Here is a 25,286-nt window from a genome sequence, read left to right on the forward strand (position 1 = left end):
TTTGAAATATGTGCAATACACAAATTGAGTTAATTTTTTATTGTAACCATATAATTCCGTGTTATTATACAAGTATCTCTGTTTTAAAATATTTCATTCCAACTTTTTAAATGAAGATTTTCTGTAAGACTTGTTTTCATACACATTTTCTCAATGTATAGTTTGAATCTGAGCAGGTTCTGCAGCGCAATAGAACAACAGTTTGCCCCTATTTAATTGTTTTACAAATGTACGCTGATATGGTACAAAAAAAACTTAACAGTGCCCCCACCTGGTGAGCAGGAAAATAACCACATTTTTTCCTCCATCCTTTGGTGCAACCATGTTCTAAATAAAAAATACAGTAAAATAAAAAAAGTAGCCATCTCTTTTTTTAATTATCTTACTGGTTTTTTTTTTTTATCTTGATTGAAAACAAAAGATCAAATATTGCTTTTAATTGGTGAATATTGAGTACCAAACTTTATCATTGTATAAAAACAGGAGACATGTTTAATGCTTTAACTGGAAACTTTATTTTTTTAACAAAGGAACTGCAACAACTAAACAGCTTTAATCTAAAGATATTTTAACAGTTGAATCCACGCAGATATATATATATATTTTCTCTCATTTTCCCCATTTTTTGTGCTTTCTTCTTAAAGACGTGGACATCTGGAACAGATCAACATCACTGAGATTCACTTATAAGGAACCAGAACAGGGTTTGCTGTAATGAGTGGAGGACGTTTCCAACCTGAGAGCTTCGTTACTTTTTTGGAGAACATTCCTTGGCTTGATGAGCCTGTAAAACAGCGATGGCCTCATCCACCTGACAGCAAACAAAAGAGTTTTACATTTAGTTATAGTAACATGGGGAGTGCTGGCTATGTTAGCCAAAGCTAGAACTAGTCCAAGGCCATTAGAACAACAACAGGCTTTGATCCTCAATGCTGATTACTACAGAAGTTATCACCAGTTTAATAGTCAGCCTCAGTAGAGCCTCTGATTTACCAAAATCACAAAAAAATCAAGTTCTAAAACATAAAATTCAACTGGAGAAAGAAAAACTAAACCTAACCCTATTATTCAACCCCCCGTGACTCTTTAAAATCAGGCGACAACATGACACAGAAACGTCTCACATACATGTTTCAGAACAAAAAACATTTAGACACAAAACGGTTGATTAAATGTGTAGAAAGTGTGAAAAATTAACAAATGTGCATTTCTGTCCGTAACGCTGAAACGATTAAATCCCAAAACAAAATGGAGGAAATTTTGAAACAGAAATTTGGAAGCTCAACCACAGCATTACTCCTGGATTCAACTATGAAACAATTTTGACCGACTCAGAGATAAATTGCAGCTAACGCTAACGTGCCTTTGAGTGGAGACACTCAGGCGTCTCCAGCATGTGCAGCAGTTCCGAGTTGTCGATCTCCAGCAGCATCCCAGTGATTTTTCCAGCCAGGTTTGGGTGGATTGCATGAATCCTCGGGTACAAACGCTCGCCTGTAGTTACAGTCAGTAGGGTTACAACCACTACAAAAACATTTAAACATTGATGAGACAATAGAGGACGCACCAAGAATCTGTTTCTGATCCTTGAGTGGAGCTGCAGCCAGCACAGACGCAGTGAGAGCTTCGGGGGTTTGGATGTGGACGCACGACTCCATCACAGGAGCAGGAATAACCTGAGGACACAAACCTCCACAAATTAACCTTCAACTATTTTTATCTTAAAACACAAACATCATAGGTGGAGTGGGCGGGGGCAAAAAAAAAAATAGAAATATAAAGAGCGTCTCGAGATTCGTGCCAACCACGTGTAACATATACAACATTGCAAAAATGATTAAAATCAGGCCAGCTGATGCTTTTTGCTTCATCTTTGCTGCAGTGCCATGCATGAACTGCTGGGCGTAGTGTCGCTTCACCATTTACATTTTGAAGACGAATTGCGCAACAGAAGAACCAACCTAAATTCTAGTTTGGGATTATTTCACTGAAAACTTAACTACACACCTGAGGTAGAACTAACATCTTTGACATGAAATCAACAGCAAGATATTAGAATCAAGTTATATTACTATTATTTATATAAATTATATTAAGAATTAAGAAGTTGACCAATATATGGACTTTTTTTTTTTTTTTTTTTTTTACTAATTTAGCACTTTAGAGCAGCCATTAAAGGAAAAAAGAAACATCCAGATGTATGAATATACAATAAAAAAAAAGTAATAATAGCATGTGCATGGGAGAGGTAGAAGCCAATAGGTTTACAAATAAAAGCAAATATAATAGGATAAGGATATAATAAAAATAGTGCCTGATCAAATATCCTTATCTATTATACCCTTAATAAGATAAGGACATAATAGTATTAGGATATTGTGTGGGCAGCTGCAGCCACCGCTTGACTGATAAAAGGACCCCGCGTACTCAGAGCCACCGCGAGCCAGGCAACAACAGGCTGTGCTCCAGAGAGTTCTATTGGTGTATTTAATTTCTAATATATACATTTATATCATATGAGTGCATTGGCCTTTGAAAATCCCAAATGGGTCGACCTCTATTAAGAAAAAAATTTTTTCAAATGAATTTGGGAAAACTAAAAAAAAACTTTAGACCACTAGGCAAGGCAAATTTATTTGTATAGCGCATTTCCTACACAAGGAAGCACAATGTGTTTTACATGATCAAAAAGTGCAACAGAAAACATTCAACAGCTTGCAAATCCATAGGGGGGTGGGTGATAGGGCAATACCCCCCCTGCCACCTGCAAACTCTATGTATGACAAAAAAAAAGTCTTTAAAAATGAACCAATGGCAGTGTTTTTAAACAGTTTTCAGCGTTTGCACTACCTGGTGTCGGGTCATGGAACAGGGCACAGGTATGATCTGCTGAGGGTTCCTCACTGCAGAAGAGAACTTGTACTGATTGGCTCTGGGCACACCCGGCATGTCAGTGCGACCACCCCCAGTCTGAGTCCCAATGTTGTCTGTCACAACACACACACACACACGTGTCAGACATCGACACATCGCAACGCTTGGTTTGTTTCTCGTACTTGTCTTCTGAGAGGAGGAGACTATGCGTGGAGCCTGGGTGGAGGCCTGTCGCATTGTAGTAATGGATCCACGTCGGGGAATGGAACCGACACACTGGGTTGAGTAGTGACCTGAAGGCACATAGTTTAAAGAAGTGTGAATACGTTTATGTGAAGTTGCACACAGAACCAGTGCACCACTTACCCGGAGGCCTTGGAGGTTGTCCTGTCCAGCGAGGGACTGGTCTCATGTTGCTCACAGGACTGTGGTTATAGTACGAGCGAGCGGGAGGCTGTAAAAATAAATACAAACCTCTACAACTGTACAAAATCTCTTTATGAAGAGTTCTCAACCACAAACAATTAAATAGAATTTGAGCAAAATTATCCTTTTTTAACAACACTAACATTATTGATTTTTATGCTTTCCTCATCAATCAGGGTTCAAACCTGCCTGGGGAACGGTCATGTAGTATCCTGACTGGTGGTATGAGTCGATGATGGGCGTGGCCATGGTTCTTAGGGAGGCCAGTCTCTGCATGTACTTATTAGTGAGGATTGCTTTACGCTCCTCTCTCCTCTGAGCCAACGCCACGTACAGAGGTTTGGTCGCCACAATTCTCCCGTTCATCTCAGTCACAGCTTTAGTCGCTTCCTCAGGAGACGAGAAGCAGACGAAGCCAAAGCCTTTGCTTTGGGAGCCGTCGGTCATCACCTGAAGAGGACATACACAGATGGGAGCACAGATTGAATTGATTTTTTTGTTTAAATTTGTCTAAATTCTGCTTTTATTTTAATCAGCCGCGTCTAATTTGAGGTAAATACTGACATACTCGAGGTATAAAAACCAAGTTAATTAAGTTGAATAATGTAAATAATTTTATTTTAATATGCTTCAGAAGTGAAGCACAGAAAAATTTGCTTAAATCTAGCAAGATCCTTGACGTGTCTGCCTGTTTAACTTCTCAGGAACTTGTAACACATTTGACCCCGTTTAACAGTGAAAAGTGCAAACGCTTGATAATGTCTTAAAACGAGTAGGTGAGGGTATATTCTGTCTCATATGCCATTTCTGTTCAGGAAATTAATTCCGTGATTTCTGTCCTTTCTTTCGATCACAGAAAATTAGAGGCTTCATTCACACCTTTAGACGAGCCATTGTTTAGAGCCGTAATGATACTGACATATTAAAAGGTTCAGCTTCCTCAGGTGTGTTCTTAGATTACCTTGGCACTGGTGATGGTACCATAAGGGGAAAACTCTTTCCTCAGTCTCTCATCATTAATGGTGTCATCCAAATTCTTCACATACAAATTCACGCCCTGAAGAAAGACCACAAACATGTCACTTAAGGTAGAGGAGACAAATTCAAGACAATGCTGAGGTTCTAACAGACAGCACTATAAAAAAACATCTCCTTTACAGAAATGCACCTGGTAGCGCTGGATGCGGTCCTGTTTGATCTGGTCAAACTTGCGCTTCAGCTCTCCCTGACGCTCTAAACGCTTCTGAGCACGGCCGACGTACAGGATTTTCCCGTTCAGCTCTTTGCCATTCATTTCTTCGACCGCCTGAAAGAAAAGTAGAATCAGGTGAAAAGAAAAGACTCACTAAACACATCAAAGAGGGATTTATTTTCAAACCAATTTGTTCTTTTTTTTTTTCTTTAAACAGCAGTGTTAGCAATTATTAATCATAATCAAGCATTTCTCTCACACACAATTGTATGCACAGTGGCTGTCTCCTGCTGTTTGAAGATTCATTATCATTACGGAATACATTGAAGTAAAAAATATACAGCAGACGATCCTGAGCTCTGCATTTAAAAAACATCAACAGTGTCTACAATATTTTGTGTTGATGTCAGGTTTCACTTCTACAAGGATTAAAAACTAGTTTGTATTTTTGATGGGGAATAAAATCCATAATTTAAAATTACCTCTATTATTAAGACCATATCACCCATCCCTGCTGTCTACTACAGTTAAATAGTTATTTTACCTTCTGAGCATCTTCGTGATGGGAATAATTTACAAAGCCAAATCCCCGTGAGCGACCTTTGTCATCCTTCATCACTCTCACACTGAGCATCTTTCCTAAGAACACAATCACACATTGAAGCCACCGAAAATCCAATGGAACAACAAAAAACAAAACAATTGTAAATAGTAGGTTTATTTTCCTACCAAAGGTAGTGAAGATTTCCTTGAGTTTGTCATCAGTGTAATCTTCCCCAAAGTTTTTGACGTACACATTCGTGAACTTCATGACCTTGGTGCCAAACTCCACCTCCCTTTCCTTCCGTGACTTAAAGTGGCCAACAAAACTGCCAACAGTTGAATCCAAACGCCATAAAAGTTCAGAGAATGAAAATAATATACATTAGTCACATTTATTGCATAGTCCTAAAACAGGGGTACCCCAGTCCTGGTTTAGATGCTCCCCTGGTCGAGCACAGCTGATTGTAAAGGTTAGTTCATTATCAGGCTTTCTGTAGAGCTGCTGGACGACGCAATCATTACATTCAGTGGTGTTGGAGCAGGGAGACTAAACTAAAATATGCAAGACAGCACAAGCACCCCTGACCTAAAAAACAGATAAAGCGATACACAACCCATCACATGAATCCACTTCTGCAGCTGAATAAAAACACTTTGTGTTACTAATTCGAGCCAGAAATGACTGAGGTCATTTATGTCAACTTTGAGCCTTAAAAGCATGGATTAGCCCTTTACATGTGGGCGTTGCAATTTTGTATATTTTAGCAAATCAGCGTTTACATTTCATGTTCCCGCCAGACAAGTATTTGTATTTTCACGTATATAGTGTCTACAGCAAAAATATTTTAATCTGACCTTTTAGCACCGTTACGAGTCATCCAGTTTCTTGGACATTGACATTTCTCAGACCAAGAATATTATGGGGAAGGATTTGATGCTTTGAAAATGAAGGTGGGTGCAGCATTTGGACGCCACTATCATCCATCTTACTACAGATCAACGCATGACTTCAGCTGAACAAGAAAGACTCCTTACAACAGAAAGTCTACGCTACCATGACAACCATCGGATGCCTTTGAGTTACATAAATGGAGTACTTCCTTAAAGGGGGGGTATTATATAAAATCGACTTCTTCAAGATTTATATCATGTTACAATGTCATTCCCTCATTAAAAACATGCCTAGAGAGTTGCCTTGGCTCATTCATGTATGTTTGAGTAATCTTTAAAAACTCTGATGGCAGCCATTTTAGGTGTAGCTTCGCCTTCGCAGCACGGGTAAGCGGGTGTGTGCGTCAATGACGGGGAAGAGAGATCTCCGTCCGTACGTTAGCATTCCTCACTTTGATAATCATTCTAATGTATTGTAGCAATGTAAAAATGTAGAAAGTAGCCAAATACAGCGCACAGAAAAACCACATCCATGCGTGTTTGTATGAGTACTGACGGGGAGTGTCCATGGGCACGTCAGACAAGCTTGGAGTTTCTTAGAGACAGAAGCAAAATCGAAGCGTCATGAACCGTGTGCTTCAGAGGGAAATTTCTTATAAGTTTTTTTAATATTTGCTGCATTTTCCCAAAAAAATTGGGTAGCATAGTTATTTGAGTATGCTATAGAATGGCATTAAGTGCCTAAAAAAAACACGATACCCCCTTGAAATAATCACTACGTCCATTTGTCAAACATGTCGATCTCGACAAGTGTGAGTTTCAAGTGATTTTATTGCATCTGCAGCTTCTAAATCACCTCACATTCGCACAAGGAAAGCTTACAGAGAATAATCTATGGGTTGAGTATCCCTTTAAAATCAGTGTTCTCCAACTCTGCTCCTGGAGAGCCCCCCATGTTGCTATTTCATGTGTTCTTACTTTAATACATTTAAATGTGAGGAATGGCTTTTTTCTTTAGGTAACATTTAATAAGATTCAAATTTGCTGAAGCTCTCCAGGACCAGAACTGGAAATCTCTGCCCTAAATACACAACATGCAGCGAAACAACAAACCTGGAAACAGATTCTATCAGAGTGCTGACCTACACAGTGTTTTGACAATTCTCCTCGAGGACTCGAGCCTTTGACTTGTCATTGTCAGATTCCAACTTTCTACCCGGCATTTGACTGAGCGAAAAACACAGAGAGAAATCACCTGCAGAATATCTGGGAAGTCTTCAAAATAAGTCATGAAAATTCATTTTTATTTCACGTTTACACAACTAAAGCACTGGTCAGCCATAACTCAGACACTGATGTGATACACACTTTATTATGTCAGAAAAGAAGAATATATTTGGCAGTGAATATTTTCCATCAATATTTTGTGATTTTAAAAGCAAGACAAAGAAGAAATAATAATATAATGGTTACTTGAGTGGTTCAAAGCATCTACAAAGCTTAAATTCCATTAGGGTAAAGTGGCCATACCAGCCTGTCATTGCCCGATCTCGTTAGATCTTAGCTAAGCAGGTCTGGGCCTGGTTAGTAGTTGGATGGGAGACCACTGAGAACTCCAGGTGCCACAGTGGGAACAGTCACTCTAGTGAATGTCATTGTGTCCTTAGGCAAGATATTTCACCCACATTGCCTGGTAGGAATGTAGAGTGAGTGTTGGTGGTGGTCGGGGGAACCGATGGCGCACTATGGCAGTGTTGCTTCCGTCAGTAGTTTAGAGAATAATACTTTAAAGCGACTTTGAGTGTCCAAAAAAGGGCTATATGAAAATTGATGTATTATTATTAAAGACAGATTTTGTCACAACACCGGTCTTCAACTTAGGGCAGTGGTTCCCATCCTTTTTTGGGTCGTGACCCAAAAAAGAAACTTTTATATCACAAATTTCTGGCAATGCCAGACGATTTTTTTCTCTAGATCTAGTTTTTGATCATGTTTGTTATGCTGTGTTACAAACACAGAGAGGACAGTATTAGTAAACAAAGTGACAAGATGCATCACTTGATATAGTTTTATACTTTATAATCATTTTATTTTTATCATTTCATTCTATTATTTACATTTTATTTGAAAGTGTACGTATCTAACAGTTATTTGACATTGTATTCTATATGAAAAAGAATCATATTAATCAGTATTTTTTTAGTCAATTCAAGTCATTTCAGATGACCTTGTTTAAATTGCAAGCGACCACACATGGGGTCACGACCCCAACGTTGAAAAACACTGACTTAGGGCATAAATGGCAAACACTGTCTCTCGCGAACAATCCAGTATTCGCTCTTCCTAGCTGCTTTTTAAGGGTACTTGATGAAAATAACTAAACCTCTAGTATTACATATGATCTTATGATAAAGCCTGCAAATAAAATTCACTACAGGTATTCTTTACAAACCAAAAAACTCCTGCCACAGCAAGCTCTCAGAGCTCATGATTCAAAAGGTCTGAGCTGTATAAGCAGCAAAAACAAAGACAATATTGTGTTCTGTAGATGGCCATTAAATTATGGCTAATCAGTGCCTAGTCTGAGCCAAGCTAGACTTCAGTGCATTTCAAAATTAATGAATGATTGACAATCTTTATTAGCTAAAGCATCTGAGGTCACTCACACTTTCCTGTCATTGAGCAGCATCCCATTCATGGATTTGATGGCATGGTTCGCAGCCTCCTGCGTCTCAAAGTGAACAAAACCGTAGCCTTTGGATCCTCTGTCATCACAAACGACCTGTAAACACACAAAGATTAGCCAATCACAGAGCACTTCATGCACTAATAACATTTATCTGATTACAAAAAGGTGAGGTTGCATTGCATCACTTACCTTGCAGGACAAAATATTGCCAAAAACTGAGAAAGTGTCATACAGCGCCTTGTTGTCAATGGACTCGTCCATGTTTTTGATGAAGATGTTACCGACACCCGACTTCCTAAGTCCTGGATCCCGCTGAGACCACATGATGCGGATTGGTCTGCCCTTGATGAGGTCATAGTTCATTGTGTCCAAAGCACACTCCGCTAAAACAATTATTTCAAACAAAAAAAACCTTCCATTTGTTTGGAGTATAAAAGTTTTCAAATCATTTCAAATGATAACAGCTAATGACACCATATACACAAAAATGCACAACTCTACAGTGGTTTACCTACTATACTGTTCCTTTGTGTATTTTTTCTCTTTTAATGTATTTCTCCATTTTTTTGTACATTGTTGTAGATTTTATTGCGTATTTGTGTATTTCTCTGTTAATTTGTGTTTTATTTGCCATTTTTTTGCATTTACTTTTGGGGCTGCTAGTTAACCATGTTTGTGATACACGCACAAGGAATTTATTATTTTTTTTAACCAATCTTAAAGCACTGTGATGTTATTTTAGCCAGTGTGGTATTTTTCATCATCAAATTTAAACATGAATTGTCGTTTTGGTCAGACTTATTGATAGATAGATATGAATTTTTGTCCATATCACCAAGCCCTAATACTGCATTAAAAATGTTAACAAGTTTAGATCAATTTAAGACATTTTTCACTGTGGTATCTACCGCTACCATTTATTTACTATTTGTACAACTTATGATCTTTCTTGTGGTTCAGGTGTCAAAATTTTTATATATATTTGTACATCTTTTTTTTTTTATTCATTATTATTATTGCATAAAGCCAACAAAGGTTGATGATGTCTATAAATGACACTTAATGTTCTCAAATAGACAACTCCATTCAGGTTTTTGATAAAATTGAAATATTGGTGAGGTTTCTTTTGGTTATTTTAGCCTCGTACCATCAGCTGGCTGCTGAAAGTTGATGTAAGCATATCCAAGAGATCTGCGTGTGATGATATCACGGCACACACGGATGGACATGATGGGTCCAGCGGGAGAAAACTTCTGGTAAAGCATGGCCTCTGTCACATCGGGGTGCAGGTCTCCGGCATACAAAGAAGCCAAGGGATACGTTGGTCCGCCGCTATTCATTATGGGTAACAGCTGCTTAAAGGACAACAAAAACAAACCTTAGAGAATGTGTTAATCCTTGCTTTCTTTACATCTACAAAAAAGTCTAAAAAAACTGTACATGTCTTCAAAATATTTGTTGATTTACTCAATTTTTTCTGACCACTGGACTCGGCCCTTTAAAGGAGAGAAGTGAAAGCTTCAGGTGCCCCGATCCGATCTGCAACAACAACAAAAAAAAGGAGCATAGGGCAAGATTTGTGGAAAAATAAACATTCATTTTAAGTCTTTTAAAGGGGCAGTATTATGAAAAAAAAAAAAATCACTTTATAATGGTTTTGCTACGGTGATATACATCCCTGTAGCCTCATTCATAGGCCAAAGTTGAAACGGTTATGTTTCCTCCCTCGTTTTTCCACATTTTGCAAAAAGTCAGCTCCAAACAGGAGACTTGGATTTTCCCCGCTACTTGACGTCACCTAACAGTCGGAATGTGCGATATTTTATCGTTTATGATTTATCGTCAAAAGCATTCTCACCGGTAAGAATCTGTCATCCCTCGATATAAACGATAAATTCCCATGTCTGAAATTAGCGAGGGCCACGGTCCATTTGTCCCTCAATTTAGCCAAGAATGCCCCCAAAACATGCATTCCACGGGCAAAAACTACCCAGTTTGTTGACAACAACTTATTCTCTGGAGCAGAACATTGTTTACGGAAGCTCTGCACGGTGTGCACCGCCACCGCACACACCGCCGTCTGTGTGTGTGTTCGTCACAGCTACCAGAAGCTACTATGCTGTGATACATCATGGACCGCTACTTGGTTAAAACCAGATAACCATCCAACAAAGTGAACCGATTCAAGTTCCTCCCTCAGATCCACCCAAAGTTCCCATAAACACGGCGACAGATTAACCCGCAGCATCGATTATGAACTGGAAACTCCACTAAAGCTAACTATGCTAAGCTAACACACCGACTGGGCTAAGAGCTAATGCTAACCACTTCATATAAAGAATAGACCAAGTAAAAAGAACAAGTCTTACTGTCATACAGCCACAGAAAGCCACCAATTTGTTTATGGTCAGATTTAACACTTGTATGGAAAAACAAAAGCTAAACATGTCACACTTTGTGTGAAATAAATATTAACATAACAATTTGTGAAACGTAATATTTTTTCATTATATTTCATCAGCAGTAAAAACACTAATGAAGTTATTTGTGCTTAAAATGTGCTTTTTTTTTTAAAATAATTTTATTTCAAGTGAGGAAATAAATGAATTACATACAATAACACTGATAGTGATCCACATGCACAAATATATTTCATAAAATATCAGCTCATGAGCTCTTTGAGTCAGCAGTTATTGTAGCCTTTTTAAATGTGTCTAGTGTTGATGTATTCAGATTTATTTGTGTTTGTAAGGAACCTTTTTACACTAAGTTGTGAAATCTTTTATTTATTTAGAGTTTTTATTTATCGTGATTTTTATCGTTATCGTGATAAACACAAGAAATTATCGGGAGCAGTTCCATTTTTAGTATCCGTTATATCGCCTAGTATCACCTTTGACTTGATCTGACCTGTTTGTGAAAATGCGATGCAGCGGTTGAACAAAACAAATGATTATCACCTTAAATGCACCTTTCCTGTAGTTAATAGAGATGAGGAGAAGAAAGTGACTTAGCAGCTTAACACTGCGATGAGTGTTTGAAACAGCTGAATGACTCTGCTGCTGTGATCAACACATAGCCTAAAGCACTGAGACAGAGTCACAGTCACAATAGCCGCATAAATAGCCATGTGTTTTACTGTAATGTGCAGTTTTTTTGGCTGAAAACAATAACAGTGTATGGATAGCAAAAGAAAACTGCTATGGTGGTCACTGATCTCCCTCGCAAAAGCAAGACATGTAGTCAGCGTCCATAGACACGCCCACTCATGAATATGCGTAAGTCAGCCCCGAAACAGCCTGATTTAGGCCCTTGTTTTAAGTGTGTATGAATAAACTTTCATAAACCAGGCCAAGACATGTTTCAAAATGTGTTTTATATGTTTATATATGAAAACAATAAAAATGAATAGGAAATAAATGAAAATGTTAATGTTGCTTAATGTTTAAGGAAAGCTGTATTTGTTATTAAATTAGTAATTGTTGGCCTGGCCTCCAACAGTTACATATTCAGTAAAACAAAGCATTACATTACTACAGCTAAAAAAAAAAAAAAATAATTTACAATTTCATTGTTTATTGATGAACTTTGGGAAAAGTTTGGTTTTACCAAAGTTTAGATCTAAATACACTGTTTAGTAAAATGGTGGTTTTGTTTAAGCAATGTTGCTTATTGGACCTTTATTTGGGGGGAAAACCAATTTAGAAGGTAATGTAGAAATATATTGTTAACATACTTGTATTTGTTTTGTGCAATAAAGAGTTCAAGAGTTTTGGAATAATGTCAGTTATGTAAGATAACAAATGTTAACTGATCAGTAACGTATTAAAACTGCAAACACGTGACTTCTCTATGATTAATCAATTAATAGTCAAAAATTGGCTAGATGAATTGATTACTTACTGCAGCTCTTTTATGTATTGATATGGAAAAACAATAAAAATGTAAACAAAACGAATTGCATGAATAAGAAGATTCAAATAGAAATAAATGGAAATATTACTTACAAAAATAATGTACTGGTTTCTTTAGGCAATGTTGCTTATTAGACATTTTTTGAGGAAAGCCAATTAAAAAGGTAGTGTATAATAAATATATTGTCAAGATTATTGTATTTTTATTTATTTTGAGCAATAAAAGGCGCTCAAAAGGTTTGGAATAAGGTCAGTTAAATAAATTAACTAATCTTAACTGATCAATAAGATATGCGTTAAAACGGCAGACACGTGACTTATCTAGGATTAAAGAATAACAGTTGAAAAATGGACACAATTGATTACTAAAATTATTATTTACTGCAGCCCTAGTTTAAAGTGTAACAATAAACTTTAATAAAACATGCATTCATGACAAAGTGCCATTAAAACCCATAGCACTTCTATGAATAGTTCGCGTAAAATACTTCAATACAAAGTTTAGCTAAAAACTGACATACTTAAAACCATTTTTTAGCCCATTTCTCTGGTTAAAACAAAACAAAACGTTGATTCCGAAAATTGACAACGACTTCGTGTGTGTAAAATCTGACGCTAAAACGTTTGTCAAGCTAACGTGAATAAGCTAAAGTAACGAACTAACCATGTTAAACTTCACAGTTTCGGTAACGTCGCTAGCCGCTACCAGTATTTAACTAATTAACGTGTATTTGAGCAGGTAAAAGTACGTAAAGAGGTTAATTTGAGGCCAAGGTGTGGTGAAACACTCACTGTTAAATGGAGGCCGTTAGATGAGAGTTTGAGCCGCTCGGTGCACGTTACCCTCAACCGATGTTCCTCGTTTAATTAACGCAGTCGAACACCTGCGCGCCCCTTTGGCGACACACCAGTTCAATCAAGACAGCAACGGATGTCGCCTTCCGCGCGGAAATGTAGTTCTCTTATTACGGATCCTGCTGCCACAGTCTTGACTTTCTTTTCTTCCACCTTTTGACATCACTTCAAGGGTCAGCATTGGGACAAAAATGAAGACGTATTTGACCCGTTATCTTAAACGAAACTTTATTTCACTGAATGGTCTTTGACACGTTCCTATTTCTTACATGAATAGTGAAACTAGAATGGTCTTTAGATACATAAACACAAAGCGAGAATTACACCAACCATTTTTTTTTTTTTTTTTTTTAATCTCCATTTCGTCACTGCTTTTTTTTTTTACTCTTTTTTTAATAGCTATTCTAAATTGTTCACAACAACGTGTGTGCACTTGGTAATAATAATAATGGACTGTTACAGAAGCAAATTGTAGCCATAAGACTTGTCAGTAAAAATAAAGCAAAGTAGATACCTGATATACAGACAGGCTTCGTTCCACATTCACTAACTGCATTTTTCATCAAGCATAATAATAAACCAACACGGATCTTTTTTTTTTTTTTTTTCTTTCCCCCCCAACAGATTTTCAATTCCATGAAGCATTATCAGAGTAAACAAACCATCAGCTATGATGTGGAATGGTGTTTTAACTACGTTAACGTGGAATGTAGTGAGAACCTATAGTATTGTGACACTGAGCTTTTCACAAACTGATGACATGGGATTCCTTTAAATTGCACCTACACAAACAGGCTTTAAATTTTTTTTTTTTTTTTTCCTTATTTTTTTGTTTTTGGTGTTTGAGGCTTTTGTTCACATGGTTACATAGCAGAGCAATGCATTACGGGTGGAAACTGAGCAAATTCTGTGTAATGTAACTTGTTCACGTAACACTTAAAATTACAAGAGGCTGCCACCGAAATAAAAATTAAAAAAAAAAAAATATATATATATATATATGGGAGGCTAAAAGAGAAAGCCAGGCACGAACGTTTTGGAGAAAACAACCGCTTTAAGAGGAAGATTTTTGCAAGCAGGATTGGTACAGTGTGGTAAGACATTTTCAATTAACATCAATAAAATGTTACTTTTAGGTTTTACATACAGATGATAGTCAATCTTGCAAAATACATGGAACCACATTTACGCACATACAATTTTCATTGTACTGAGTTCAAGCAGAACCTGGACAGTGAGCAACACTACCAATGACAATCCATACTTATTAATGCAAACAACAAAAACAGAAAGCACTGTCTTTCCAGAAGCCTTATGTGGAATGTCTGCATAAATTTACCAGGACAAATTGAAGGGCTCCTTTAGAACTTTAAGAAAACGTGATTTTTTTGTGTGTGAACATGATCCAAGAGCATTACACCAAGATGTCAGTGTCACAATACAGCCTGCCTCCTTTCTGTATGAGCCAACAGCAGAATTGCAGTTAATTAAATACAGGATTGTACATGTCTGGAAATTAGAACTGAAAACCGTTTTTCTTTTTTTTTTTCCTTTTGTGGGGGTTGTGAAGTAAATGCAAACACCTACCATCACAGTGTTTGGTGAAAATCAACTGCCAGTTTAATTACCGTACAATAAAACCTGTAAATATCATGAGGAATCACAAAAAGTAAGAAAAAGAAAATGGGGGGGATGAAAAATGCACAAACTAGCTGGGACAAAGGAATTCGGAAGGACGATTAGAATTCACAACACCCCCCCTCCCCCCAAAAAGACCAAACACACAAAATATCTCACATTCATTCTCAATCACTCGAAATCTCAATTACTACATACACACCTACAAAGCTGACGAAAACAACAGCAACGTGGACTCACTAATCAATACAACATGTTTACACAAAGTGACTGAATCCACTAAACAACTGAAAATTACCCTGTCGCCTCACAGTGAACTGAGAGGGGTAAACTAGTTGGTCATGAGCAATTCAGGCTGCTTGTCATACAGAACGGGAGGGGCCGATGGAGTGGAGGGGGGGATGTATATAAGCTGTCTGTGTTTAAGATAAGAGTGTAGGTGGATTAACAGTGCAATTTCATTAGTTTTCCCCGTCTCCGGTTTCTGCCTCATCTGCCTGGTTTTCTGATGTCCACAGCTAGAGAGAAAAGAAAAGGGAAACTTTCAGGACTTCTGATGAGGATTAACACACAGAGTAATTAAATTAACCACTGCAAAACGTGGGAAACTCACAGTCAGGTTGTCCCTTAGTAGTTGCATGATCAGGGTGCTGTCTTTGTAGGAATCCTCATTCAAAGTATCGAGCTCAGCGATGGCATCATCAAATGCCTGTGGATGATTATACAAAACATGCACGCGTTATTTCATGTTTTCAGCAGATCTAAAGATGATTTAAACTAGAATATGCTGATGAGTTCCTACCTGCTTAGCCAGGTTGCAGGCCTTGTCCGGGTTGTTGAGGATTTCATAATAGAAGACGGAGAAGTTGAGAGCGAGGCCGAGCCTGATGGGGTGTGTTGGCTGCATTTCTGCCTTGCTAATGTCAAAGGCTTCCTGGTACGCCTGCTGGGACTTGTCCACTGTCTCTGTGAAAGCAAAAAAGACCAGATTTTAATACATTTGTAAGACAAGCTTATTAAGCTTGGGCCAGTCGTGGGCTGCATTATCACCAAACCCTGATCATTAGCAGAAGTATGTGCCTTTAAACACGCTCAGATGACTCGCTAAACCCAAAAAAACACTACTTTATTTCCAAAAACAAATCTATTTGGTTATGAAGTAGTGTTATATATTGATTCTTATCCAATTCTTGACATTTTTGTCAAAGTATTTAATTTTTTTCATTTTATTTTTAAATGTCGGAATGACTGCCCTCTATGGGTTGAAACCAGACTATTACAACTGAATTTTGCTGATGATGGTGCTTTGACATTTTGGAGGCTTCCCATGTCAATAACCACAACTGTTGGCCCCTCCCCCACACTGCAATATGTGATTGTGAGAGAATTGTGAATAGAGAGGTATAGTGAGTATTGAGTAGCTAGTTAGCATAGCATAGATTGTTCTTTTTGGAAATGTTATGCTATAAATTGGGAGTGCCTTAAGTGCTCCAGGAGCCCCACCCATAATAAAAAGCAAAGCCAAAACGACAGGGTTTAATTACTCTTTAAGGATCCTATTATTACAGAAGCTAGTAATCCAACTTCCATTAAGCAAAATTTTCTCACAATGTTCACCAATATGGGAGAAAAACATATAAAGGCAATATATCTACAATACATTTTATCTTACCCTTCTTGTTGTCTCCAGATGCAACCTCAGACAGGTATCTATAATAGTCGCCTTTCATTTTCAGGTAGAACACCTTACTTTCAGCAGCAGATGCGTTGGCAATGAGAAATTTGTCCAGTAGCTCCTTGGGTGAGGAAAAAAAAGCAAGATAGAATCAATAATGTGTTACTATCTAGAAGTAACTGCTGATGTGCTACTTAATAAAGAGGGAAACAAAGCACTTACAAGCACATCACGACAGATCTCCTCCAGTTCGTTCTCAATCTTCTCCCGGTATTCATGAGCCATCTGCTGCTTTTTGTCGTTGCCCTCGGTCTTCTGCTCAATGCTGGAGATGACGCGCCAGGAAGAACGGCGCGCTCCCACCACGTTCTTGTAGGCGACGGAGAGAAGATTGCGCTCCTCGTTCGACAGCTCCGTGCCTTGCTCCGTCACCGACTTCATGGCCGCAGCCATGTCGTCATAGCGCTCGGCCTGCTCGGCAAGCTTGGCCCTCTGTACCAGGTCGTTCTTATCCATTTTCTAGGCTGAAGAAAAAGACACAGAAGACGTATTAGAGAAAAAGTAACACATAAACCAAAAACAACACAAACTTATTAATTACATGTAGTTGGTAGATGGCTCACTGTACTGTATTTGTATTTATCTGCATTATATTTGTACATTTTTAATATACTTTCCTGGGGGTGTACACTTGAATTTAATCCCCATTTCATTAACAGTCTAATTATGCAAGTTTACTTTTCTCATTTTGTGTTTCTTTTCATTTGAAATATTCGGGAGCATCTGTTAAAAAAAAAAAAAAAAAAAAAAAAAAAGAGTACATCTGATTCTGATCTATTAGTGGGAATTTTTTTCTGCTACTAAAGGTTTTATTGATTACCAATGTGTCCCTTACTTTCTCTAGTTTATGAGAAAGTAACATGTTTTTAAAGATATAGATGAATATGACTTATTGACATTGTATATCAAACACAACAAAATATATTTTAAAAAGTTGGTAAAAGGAAAAAGAAAGAAAAAAATAGAAAGCCATGTGCTGTTGTGAGAATTATGTCACAGGTTGAACCTATTAGCAATTCTATAAACGTAAAGCTCAAGATATAAACAAGATAATTAGATTTTTTATTAAAAAACGCCAGAATCTAATATTTGTTTATGCAAATGCTTGATACACATTCACTTTCCTTATTATTCCACTGGCCTCAAAAACGTAGACAATTGTTTTTAAATATATATAACTCTGAATACAAAAGTCAAATAATTTAAGGCAGATCTGATCAGTTAGACTGACTTAGTAAGCAAATAAGTAAACAACAGACAAATGGTATTGTAGAGAAATACTATATTATATTCTAATTAAAGCTTTAGTTTTTTAATTATATTAATTAGCGGGTGTTAACTGTTGATCTAACTTAAGTGCCTTTTATTTCCTCTAATGTGATTAAGATATCCGATTAATAAAACGTTGTGCTTTAATTGTACAGTGAGTTCAGATGTACGTCGCATTTTCTTCCATTAACATTTCATGGAGGTTTATTCAATAAAACATTGACGTATTATCGGCACAGAACAAATATGGATTGTGTTCAGTAACCAGTGGATTGTAGAGGTTGATCTGTATAAACTGGGCCCATCGACAAGTGGGTCAACCACATCGCGAGCTAGCTAAGGTTAGCTGCTAACTAGCTTAACTCGTTACCCTGGTGGCCTCGATCCGATCCTGCCAGAAGGATTTAAAATCGTCAGAAGATTTATGGCTGTGTTTATCTTTTAGCTGCTGTTGATAAAACTGGGTCATTTGTGTACCTTTGGACCTATAGCTGCTTCGCCGTTGTGAGCATTCGTTAATGTCCTCCACCAAACGGGCTAGCGGGTTAGCAGGCGGATGTAACATCGCTCGAAATGTTAATACTCTAATATTAAATGCGGCCCGAACGACGCTTCATGTACATTCCCTGTGATTTATGATCGCTTTACAAATTAATAATAAAGATGTATGTTGTTCGGCTTTGGACATGAGCGGCCCGGTCATCTGAAAACGGGCGGCCGTCGTCTGTTCCACCGCCGCCGCTTTCTTGTAGCCACTAGGCCCGCAAGAACGACGCCCGACATTCAGTCACACACCAACAAAATTGGGCAGAATTCGCCGTGATAATGTTCCGATCGCGTTTAAGATGCAAATATAACTAAATAAAAATATTAATTACGATGTAATATATTCATATTAAATTTATGTACTCGTTTTTGACGAATGTGGGACGGCCCGCCCAGACAGCCGAGCCTCCCAGAACAAAGTGTCACTGAGCCCGAAAGACGGTTAGCTCCACGGCTAATGGCTGATGTTAAGCTACCCGTCTCCAAACCCAGGTGGCTAAGTGCTAATGCTAACACAGCCTTTGAAAAAAGCCTGTTAGCTCAATTGCTAACGGCTAACTCTAAAGCTGTCTTTCAAAAAAAAAAAAAAAAAAAAACCCTGCTAGCTTAGCTCAGAGGCTAACAGCTAATGCTAGCGCAAGCCTTTCACTGGAGAGTCCGCGAGCTCGCGTCGCGCTGACGGCCTGTGAACGGGATTCAGCCGGACGAGCCCATCAACCATTTCGAGTTCCGCGGTTATTGTGCGATATTCTTGCGTTTGACTCCCCAAACACTTACAGAATTGGTGACTTTTAATCCCGCTTTAATGTCGCTCTCTGAAGGCGATCCAGGCTGCGTCCTCGGTCTCGCTCCGCGTATCGTTCAGGGCAGTTCCACTTCCGCTACGCCGCTCCTGGTTTCCTCTTTTCTAACCGCACATCTGTCTTACGTAATGCAACCACTACTCACATGCTACTTAAACCACTGCTCAAAGGCTTATTAATATATATATCTACACACCTTAATCCTGCACTTATATTTGTAAAGGCTGCTTTAAACTAGTACTTTCATTCTGTGTCGCTTTGAATATACGCATTTTTTTTCAGACATATACGCATTTTTTTTCAGACATATATTCCTGCTGTTATTATCAGCGTGATTTTATTAGACATATCACAACCTCTTTAGGTGTAGAACCATACATTTAGTAAACTGCTAATCTCAGACTTGACCAGGAATCATAATTTGTTGGTAGTCTTATATATTAGACCCCATGTGTCAAACTCATGGTCTGATGGCCAAATCCGGCCCTTTGGAGCATCCAATTTGGCCCGCAGGAGAAAATAAAAATGACAGAGAAAACATGAATCATTGTGTAAATGAAACTTCACAAAATTTTCAAGTGCTCACAAATTTCAAAGTGCTTTTATCACGATTGCAGTCATTTTTAATGTTAAACAGTTTATAGTCTTACAAAGTCCTTCAATTTTCCTCAAATTATGACACAATATTTCCTTTAATTAAATAGAAATTTGTCACAAAATCTAGGAAATTAAAAGCACAGATCCTGCTGGGACTGATATTCATGATTTATTGCTTTGATATGGTTGGTTTCTTACATATTATGTACTGTATTTTATGTATACGTAGAAGTGCAAACTAGCTGTTGAAATTTCTCGTTTTTCTGGAATAAAATCTGTCTTGAGATTAAACTGCTCTGGATTTTGCACCTGAACTAAAATGAGTTTGACACCCCTGTATTAGATTCAAATAAATCTCAGTTAATAACAAATCTTATGTGCGACATAATCTTTACGTAAACAGGTCAGAGATTCAGTTCCACTGAGGCATGAAACATGTTATAAATTCCACAATAATTTCAGATTTTTCCAAAATACTGTAATTTTTCTTGAATTTATTTCACAAAATTTCCATAAAATAAAACAAAAATTGGGGACAAAATCTGGGAAATTTAAAGTGAAGATCCTTCTGAGACTAATATCAGTCACTTAATGCTTAGATATTATCAGTAGGTTAAATATGTGAAAATGCGAGCACATTATTGTTGAAATTGTTTGTTTTCCTGCCTAAAATCCATAGCTTTCTACTCGACTGCAGCCTCCTGCAACATTTTGCCCAGAATGGATCGGGTTAAACTGTTTCTTCTTCTTTTGAAGGAAAATACTGGCAGCTTTGTTATAACTACACAGAAAGAATTCTCTTCTCACATCACATGTGCCTCCGAATTCCGTCTGAGGCTGAATTCTCTTCTCTGCATCATGCACATACACGTTTGGATTTTCACTTCTTTTGTGCTCCTGTGGATGTCTTCTTCTGCAGCAAAGGTGGAGTACCTTGAAGAAGGAAAGCCAAAGGTAAAATAAAACAGTCTTGAAGATCAGGATGATTGAGGGGGAAATCCAACTAAGATCTACGTCTTTTCACAGGAAGTTGCAGATGTCTTTGAATATGAATCCCAGACAGACTTCAACACTGGCCTTATGGCTGACACTGCAGAAAGTAAGGATTCATTCAGATGTAGTTTAACAGCTGGTTAAGAAGCGTTTAGTTCAAATGTCCCCAAATCAATGCCCAGGGGCCAAATCCGGCCCTTTAGAGCAGGGGTTCTCAACCTTAGGGTTGCAAAACCCGAAACAAAACATATATTTTTTAACAATTTGAGCTCATTTTTGCTTTTTTTTTTTTTTTTTTACACTTTTTCTGCAACTACGCAAAACTTGCCATATTTTAACCTATTTTTCATCACTTTTTCTTGCCACATTTTTGCTCCTTTTAATGCATTTTTGCTACATTACTCCCATTTCTTCCACTTCATCTAATTTCAATGCCTTTTCTGCACATTTTTTTTTCCAAGTTCAAGACATTTTTGGCACTTATAAACCCTTTCCACCACTTTTCTCACCTAACGACACATATGTTGACCCATTATTGTCACTTTTAACCTTTTTTCACCATATTTCATGATATATTTTTTTTGCCAACTTAACCAGATTAACGATTTGTCACACCCATTATTGGCCAGCTAATTGTTCATACTTTGTAAATTACCAACTAATTCAGTTGTAGATATCTCAGCACCTCCAAATACAAAAACTCAAAAAAAAAAAAACCCACAATATTTGCAGAGCTCAGTTTTCCAGTTCTTACATCACATGATGGCAGTCATTTTGTTGAAGAACTCTCAACTTTTCCAAAATCTGAATAATATTCCCAAAAAATGTCCTCAAATCATGGATATTTAAGGGAAGACCCTGCAGGGACGGATATACTCACATACTTCATCAATATGTGGCCCACTTAAACTCAAACTGGTCCATTTTTGGACCCTGAACTAAAATGAGTTTGACACCTCTTCGATAAAGTTTGGCTCGTTGGCTGCAACCTTAATATCAATAATTTACTCTCTCAACCCATTGTAATTATTTTGGTGAGCTTTTCAAAATTTGGAAAGAAATGTGTTTGAACACAGATAAAATGTGTGATCATTGCAGACATCCCAACATGCCTGCTGTGTGTTTGTCTGAGTGGATCTGTATACTGTGAGGTGAGCCCCGACATCACCACGGTCCCATCCCTGCCGAGGAAAACCATACATCTCTACGCACGCTTCAATAAAATCACAAAAATAGGAAACCAAGATTTTGGAGAGCTGGGTAAATATAATGAAATTACTGGTACTATTCAATGAGTGTCATCCATCAGGCTCACCTTTGTTTCTCTTCTTTCTTTAGCAACATTGACACGAATTGACTTAACCAGTAATCTCATCAGTGAGATAGAAGACGAGGCTTTTTTAAAACTCACCAATCTGGAGGAACTCAATCTGGAAGATAATCGACTCACCAAACTTCCCGCGCTGCCAAACAAGCTGGTGTCTTTCAACGTGAACTTCAATAAAATACTGACGCAGAATTTAAAGGAGACTGCTTTCAAAGTGAGTCAGTCCATTGTTCTCATGTACGTGTCAAACTCAAGGCCCGGGGGCCAAATGCGGACCTTCAGAGCATCTGTTTAGGCCGCAGAAGACAGTGAGGTAAAACTTTAGTTGAAGTTTTATACATAAGGCTGTCATTATGCTATCATTAGCATGCATAAGGTGTCATGAAGGCTGTCAATAAGTGTCGTTCGCTGAATTATAAAACCTTTGGAGCTATGTTGGCATTTTTTGGGTTATGTGGAGAGATAGTGGGGTTAGGTAGGGATAGACATGTTTAAAGGCATGGGCTACAGAAACCCCTTCCCCCTCCTTACAGTAGATTTAAAATAGTAAAATCAAAATATAAGAGAAAAACCAGGAATTAAAGGAACAAAGTAAAAAAAAACCTCCAATAAAACAGGTCCAGGACTCAATAAAAGAAGAGAGGGTCTGCAGCTTCCTGTGAGATAAAAAAAAAAAAAAAAGATTATCGCCCCCACCCAATTTAAAAATGTCATTAAAATAAATAGTTCAATTATGGATATAAAACAAATCAATTTTTTTTTTTTTTTTTTTTTTAATAGCGTAATGTCGGCCTTTATGAATAAAACTTCAGGTGTTACGAACATGAAAATGACAGCGAAAGCAGGAATCTTTGTGTAAATTACCAAATAATTTAGTTGTAAATTGTTGTTGAAAGAACTCTAAATTTTGAAAAAATCCTGCAATTTTTGTAAAATTATTCCACAAAATCTACCCAAATTAAACACAATTTGGTCAAAATAAAAACAAAAACACAGGACATTTAAGTCTCTCTCAATTATTGCTTATATATTGTCGACGCCTTCCAGACTTAATGTCTAAATCATAACTAGAAGTGCAAACATTAATGATCAAATGTTGTTCATTTTCCCGCCTATAACCTGCGGCCCACTAGTGATCCAACTGGTCTGTATTTGGTCCTTGAACTAAAATGATTTTGACAACCCTGTTCTCATGTATATAAAGTAATCTTTTTCCATGTGCTATTTGTGTTAAATCACTACTTTGTTATATGTTGAAGGAACTCCCAAATCTAGCGTACCTTTACCTTGGAAATAATGACCTGACGGCTGTACCACAACTCCCAGAGTCTCTTCATGTCGTGCACCTGCAGGTAATTAATACAGCAAGTTAATTTTGGCATCTTTTTTGAAATAATATGTTATGGTTTAATTAATTCAGAAAACCTTTTTCAGGACATTTACTTTGGAATTTTACTCTCCCGACATTTTGCGACTGCTTTGATGCTTTCCTTAGAAAAAAACTCGCAAGAATACATCAAAGTAATCAGTAGATATCTGGGTTGGGGTTAGTTTAAAGTAATAATTAAGTTCAGATAAATTACTTTGTAATTGTAATTCTATAGACATTTCTATGGAATTTCATGGAAATTCAATACAAAAACTGTTTATTACAACTCAGTTAAACGCAAACCTGTAGAAGTTCTATGGGTTACACATACGTAGTTAATAATTATTAAAATATGTTTCATGACAACTTTTCCCACTACCTGTCAGTTCTCTTCAAGATCATTTTACCAGTTAAATCTAGGGGTACACTGACAGAAAAAAGCTCAGACACCCACACCAAAAATATTAATGCCAGTATTTTTATGGATAACCAAGCCTTACAAGGTAAAATAGATGATAGATAATATTATGTTAGTGTATTTTACAGCTGACATGGGTCAAACTGACCCATTATCATAATAAATGCTAACAGAAAGCTAACACAAGAGAAAGGTCAAGTTTTATGGGCTTATTTATCAAAGGCGCAGTAATTGTGATTAATGGTAATAAAACTTTAGTAATTAAGAACGTAATTGTAATTGATTTTCAGGGGGGAAAATAATAATTGTAATGTAATGATAATCGACTTGTAATTGAACATGGATAATTGAAGATGTAATTGTAATTGACCCCAACCCTGCTCTGAGGAAGACTGACAGTTGGCAGTTGAAACATGTCAGGAGATTAAAGTAAATTTCCTGTAAAAAAATTGTCTGAATAACTGAAGCCTTGAACATATGACCACATGTAAGTTCACCTAAAAATGGCAACACAACTAGCAGCTCTGTTATAACGACTCATGTTGTGGTTTTTTTATTTTTTATTTTGCTGGATCCGTGGCAGAACAACCAAATCTCAACAATAACAGACGACACGTTCTGCCAGGGGAACAACAGCTACTACATCAGGACCAACCTGAGGGAAGTGAGACTAGATGGAAACCCCGTACAGCTGTGGGAGCACCCCAACAGCTTCATCTGTCTGCAGTCCCTGCCCATCGGCTCATACCACTGACCCCAAGCACATCACACAGGTCACGGCTCTCTAAAGTTAAATAGTGAAGTGTATTATAGTGAAACGTCTGTTAAACCAGTGGTTCGCTAACTTTTTCGGTTATTTCTTTAGCGCCCCCTCTGAAGAATCAGAAAAGTGTCTATTCTTCTTCAAAACTCATGAAAATATAAAATGTGGAATCACATACTTTAGAAAAGTGATAATGTTTGAGAACCACTGTGTTAACCCTCGGAGCACCTTTGAGAAGAAAAAAAAAAAAAGGACTTAGGTATCAAAATGGTACCTTCATAAATGTATCTTCAAAATGTCATATATAAAAATTTGGCCCCACTTTTTTCACATGATATTTTCAACAACTTCAGACCTAATTATAAATATGAAGTTTTCATCAAATTTCTGTATTTATAACCTTTTTATGCCATTTCCATCATAAAAACACAATTTATTTCAAGA

General features: G+C 37.4%; 3 protein-coding genes across 8 annotated transcripts; 1 reads left to right on the forward strand and 2 right to left on the reverse strand.

Moving 5' to 3' along the window:
* Positions 1 to 581: 581 nt before the first annotated feature.
* LOC114467433 (embryonic polyadenylate-binding protein-like) lies at positions 582 to 13,468 on the reverse strand. 6 transcript variants are annotated; one of them, XM_028453737.1, is made up of 18 exons: positions 13,322 to 13,468; positions 10,098 to 10,154; positions 9,763 to 9,967; positions 8,805 to 8,998; positions 8,593 to 8,708; positions 7,073 to 7,153; positions 5,222 to 5,361; positions 5,037 to 5,131; positions 4,469 to 4,606; positions 4,262 to 4,357; positions 3,490 to 3,750; positions 3,241 to 3,328; positions 3,057 to 3,167; positions 2,851 to 2,987; positions 1,568 to 1,676; positions 1,364 to 1,494; positions 737 to 811; positions 582 to 654 (listed from the first exon to the last, which is right to left on the reverse strand). In XM_028453737.1, exons 3-17 carry the CDS (start codon positions 9,953 to 9,955, stop codon positions 749 to 751), a joined length of 1,953 nt encoding a protein of 650 aa, XP_028309538.1. In that variant the 5' UTR covers positions 9,956 to 9,967; positions 10,098 to 10,154; positions 13,322 to 13,468; the 3' UTR covers positions 582 to 654; positions 737 to 748. The 6 variants fall into 6 exon arrangements, with proteins under 6 accessions (XP_028309538.1, XP_028309540.1, XP_028309536.1 ...); XM_028453739.1 differs by having other exon boundaries at positions 9,763 to 9,970; XM_028453735.1 differs by having other exon boundaries at positions 10,083 to 10,154.
* Positions 13,469 to 14,180: 712 nt separating this feature from the next.
* On the reverse strand, positions 14,181 to 19,513 carry LOC114467474 (14-3-3 protein beta/alpha-1-like). Its single transcript, XM_028453792.1, has 6 exons — positions 19,350 to 19,513; positions 16,920 to 17,221; positions 16,695 to 16,818; positions 15,825 to 15,988; positions 15,636 to 15,731; positions 14,181 to 15,540 (listed from the first exon to the last, which is right to left on the reverse strand). Exons 2-6 carry the CDS (start codon positions 17,211 to 17,213, stop codon positions 15,484 to 15,486), a joined length of 735 nt encoding a protein of 244 aa, XP_028309593.1. The 5' UTR covers positions 17,214 to 17,221; positions 19,350 to 19,513; the 3' UTR covers positions 14,181 to 15,483.
* A 512-nt stretch (positions 19,514 to 20,025) lies between these two features.
* On the forward strand, positions 20,026 to 25,133 carry LOC114467470 (mimecan-like). The gene is made up of 6 exons (XM_028453786.1): positions 20,026 to 20,926; positions 20,999 to 21,071; positions 22,064 to 22,225; positions 22,304 to 22,506; positions 23,552 to 23,644; positions 24,663 to 25,133. Exons 1-6 carry the CDS (start codon positions 20,693 to 20,695, stop codon positions 24,831 to 24,833), a joined length of 936 nt encoding a protein of 311 aa, XP_028309587.1. The 5' UTR covers positions 20,026 to 20,692; the 3' UTR covers positions 24,834 to 25,133.
* The last annotated feature ends 153 nt before the right edge of the window (positions 25,134 to 25,286 follow it).

Source organism: Gouania willdenowi, chromosome 7, assembly GCF_900634775.1.
Source record: "Gouania willdenowi chromosome 7, fGouWil2.1, whole genome shotgun sequence".
NCBI classification, from domain to species: Eukaryota; Metazoa; Chordata; class Actinopteri; order Blenniiformes; family Gobiesocidae; genus Gouania; species Gouania willdenowi.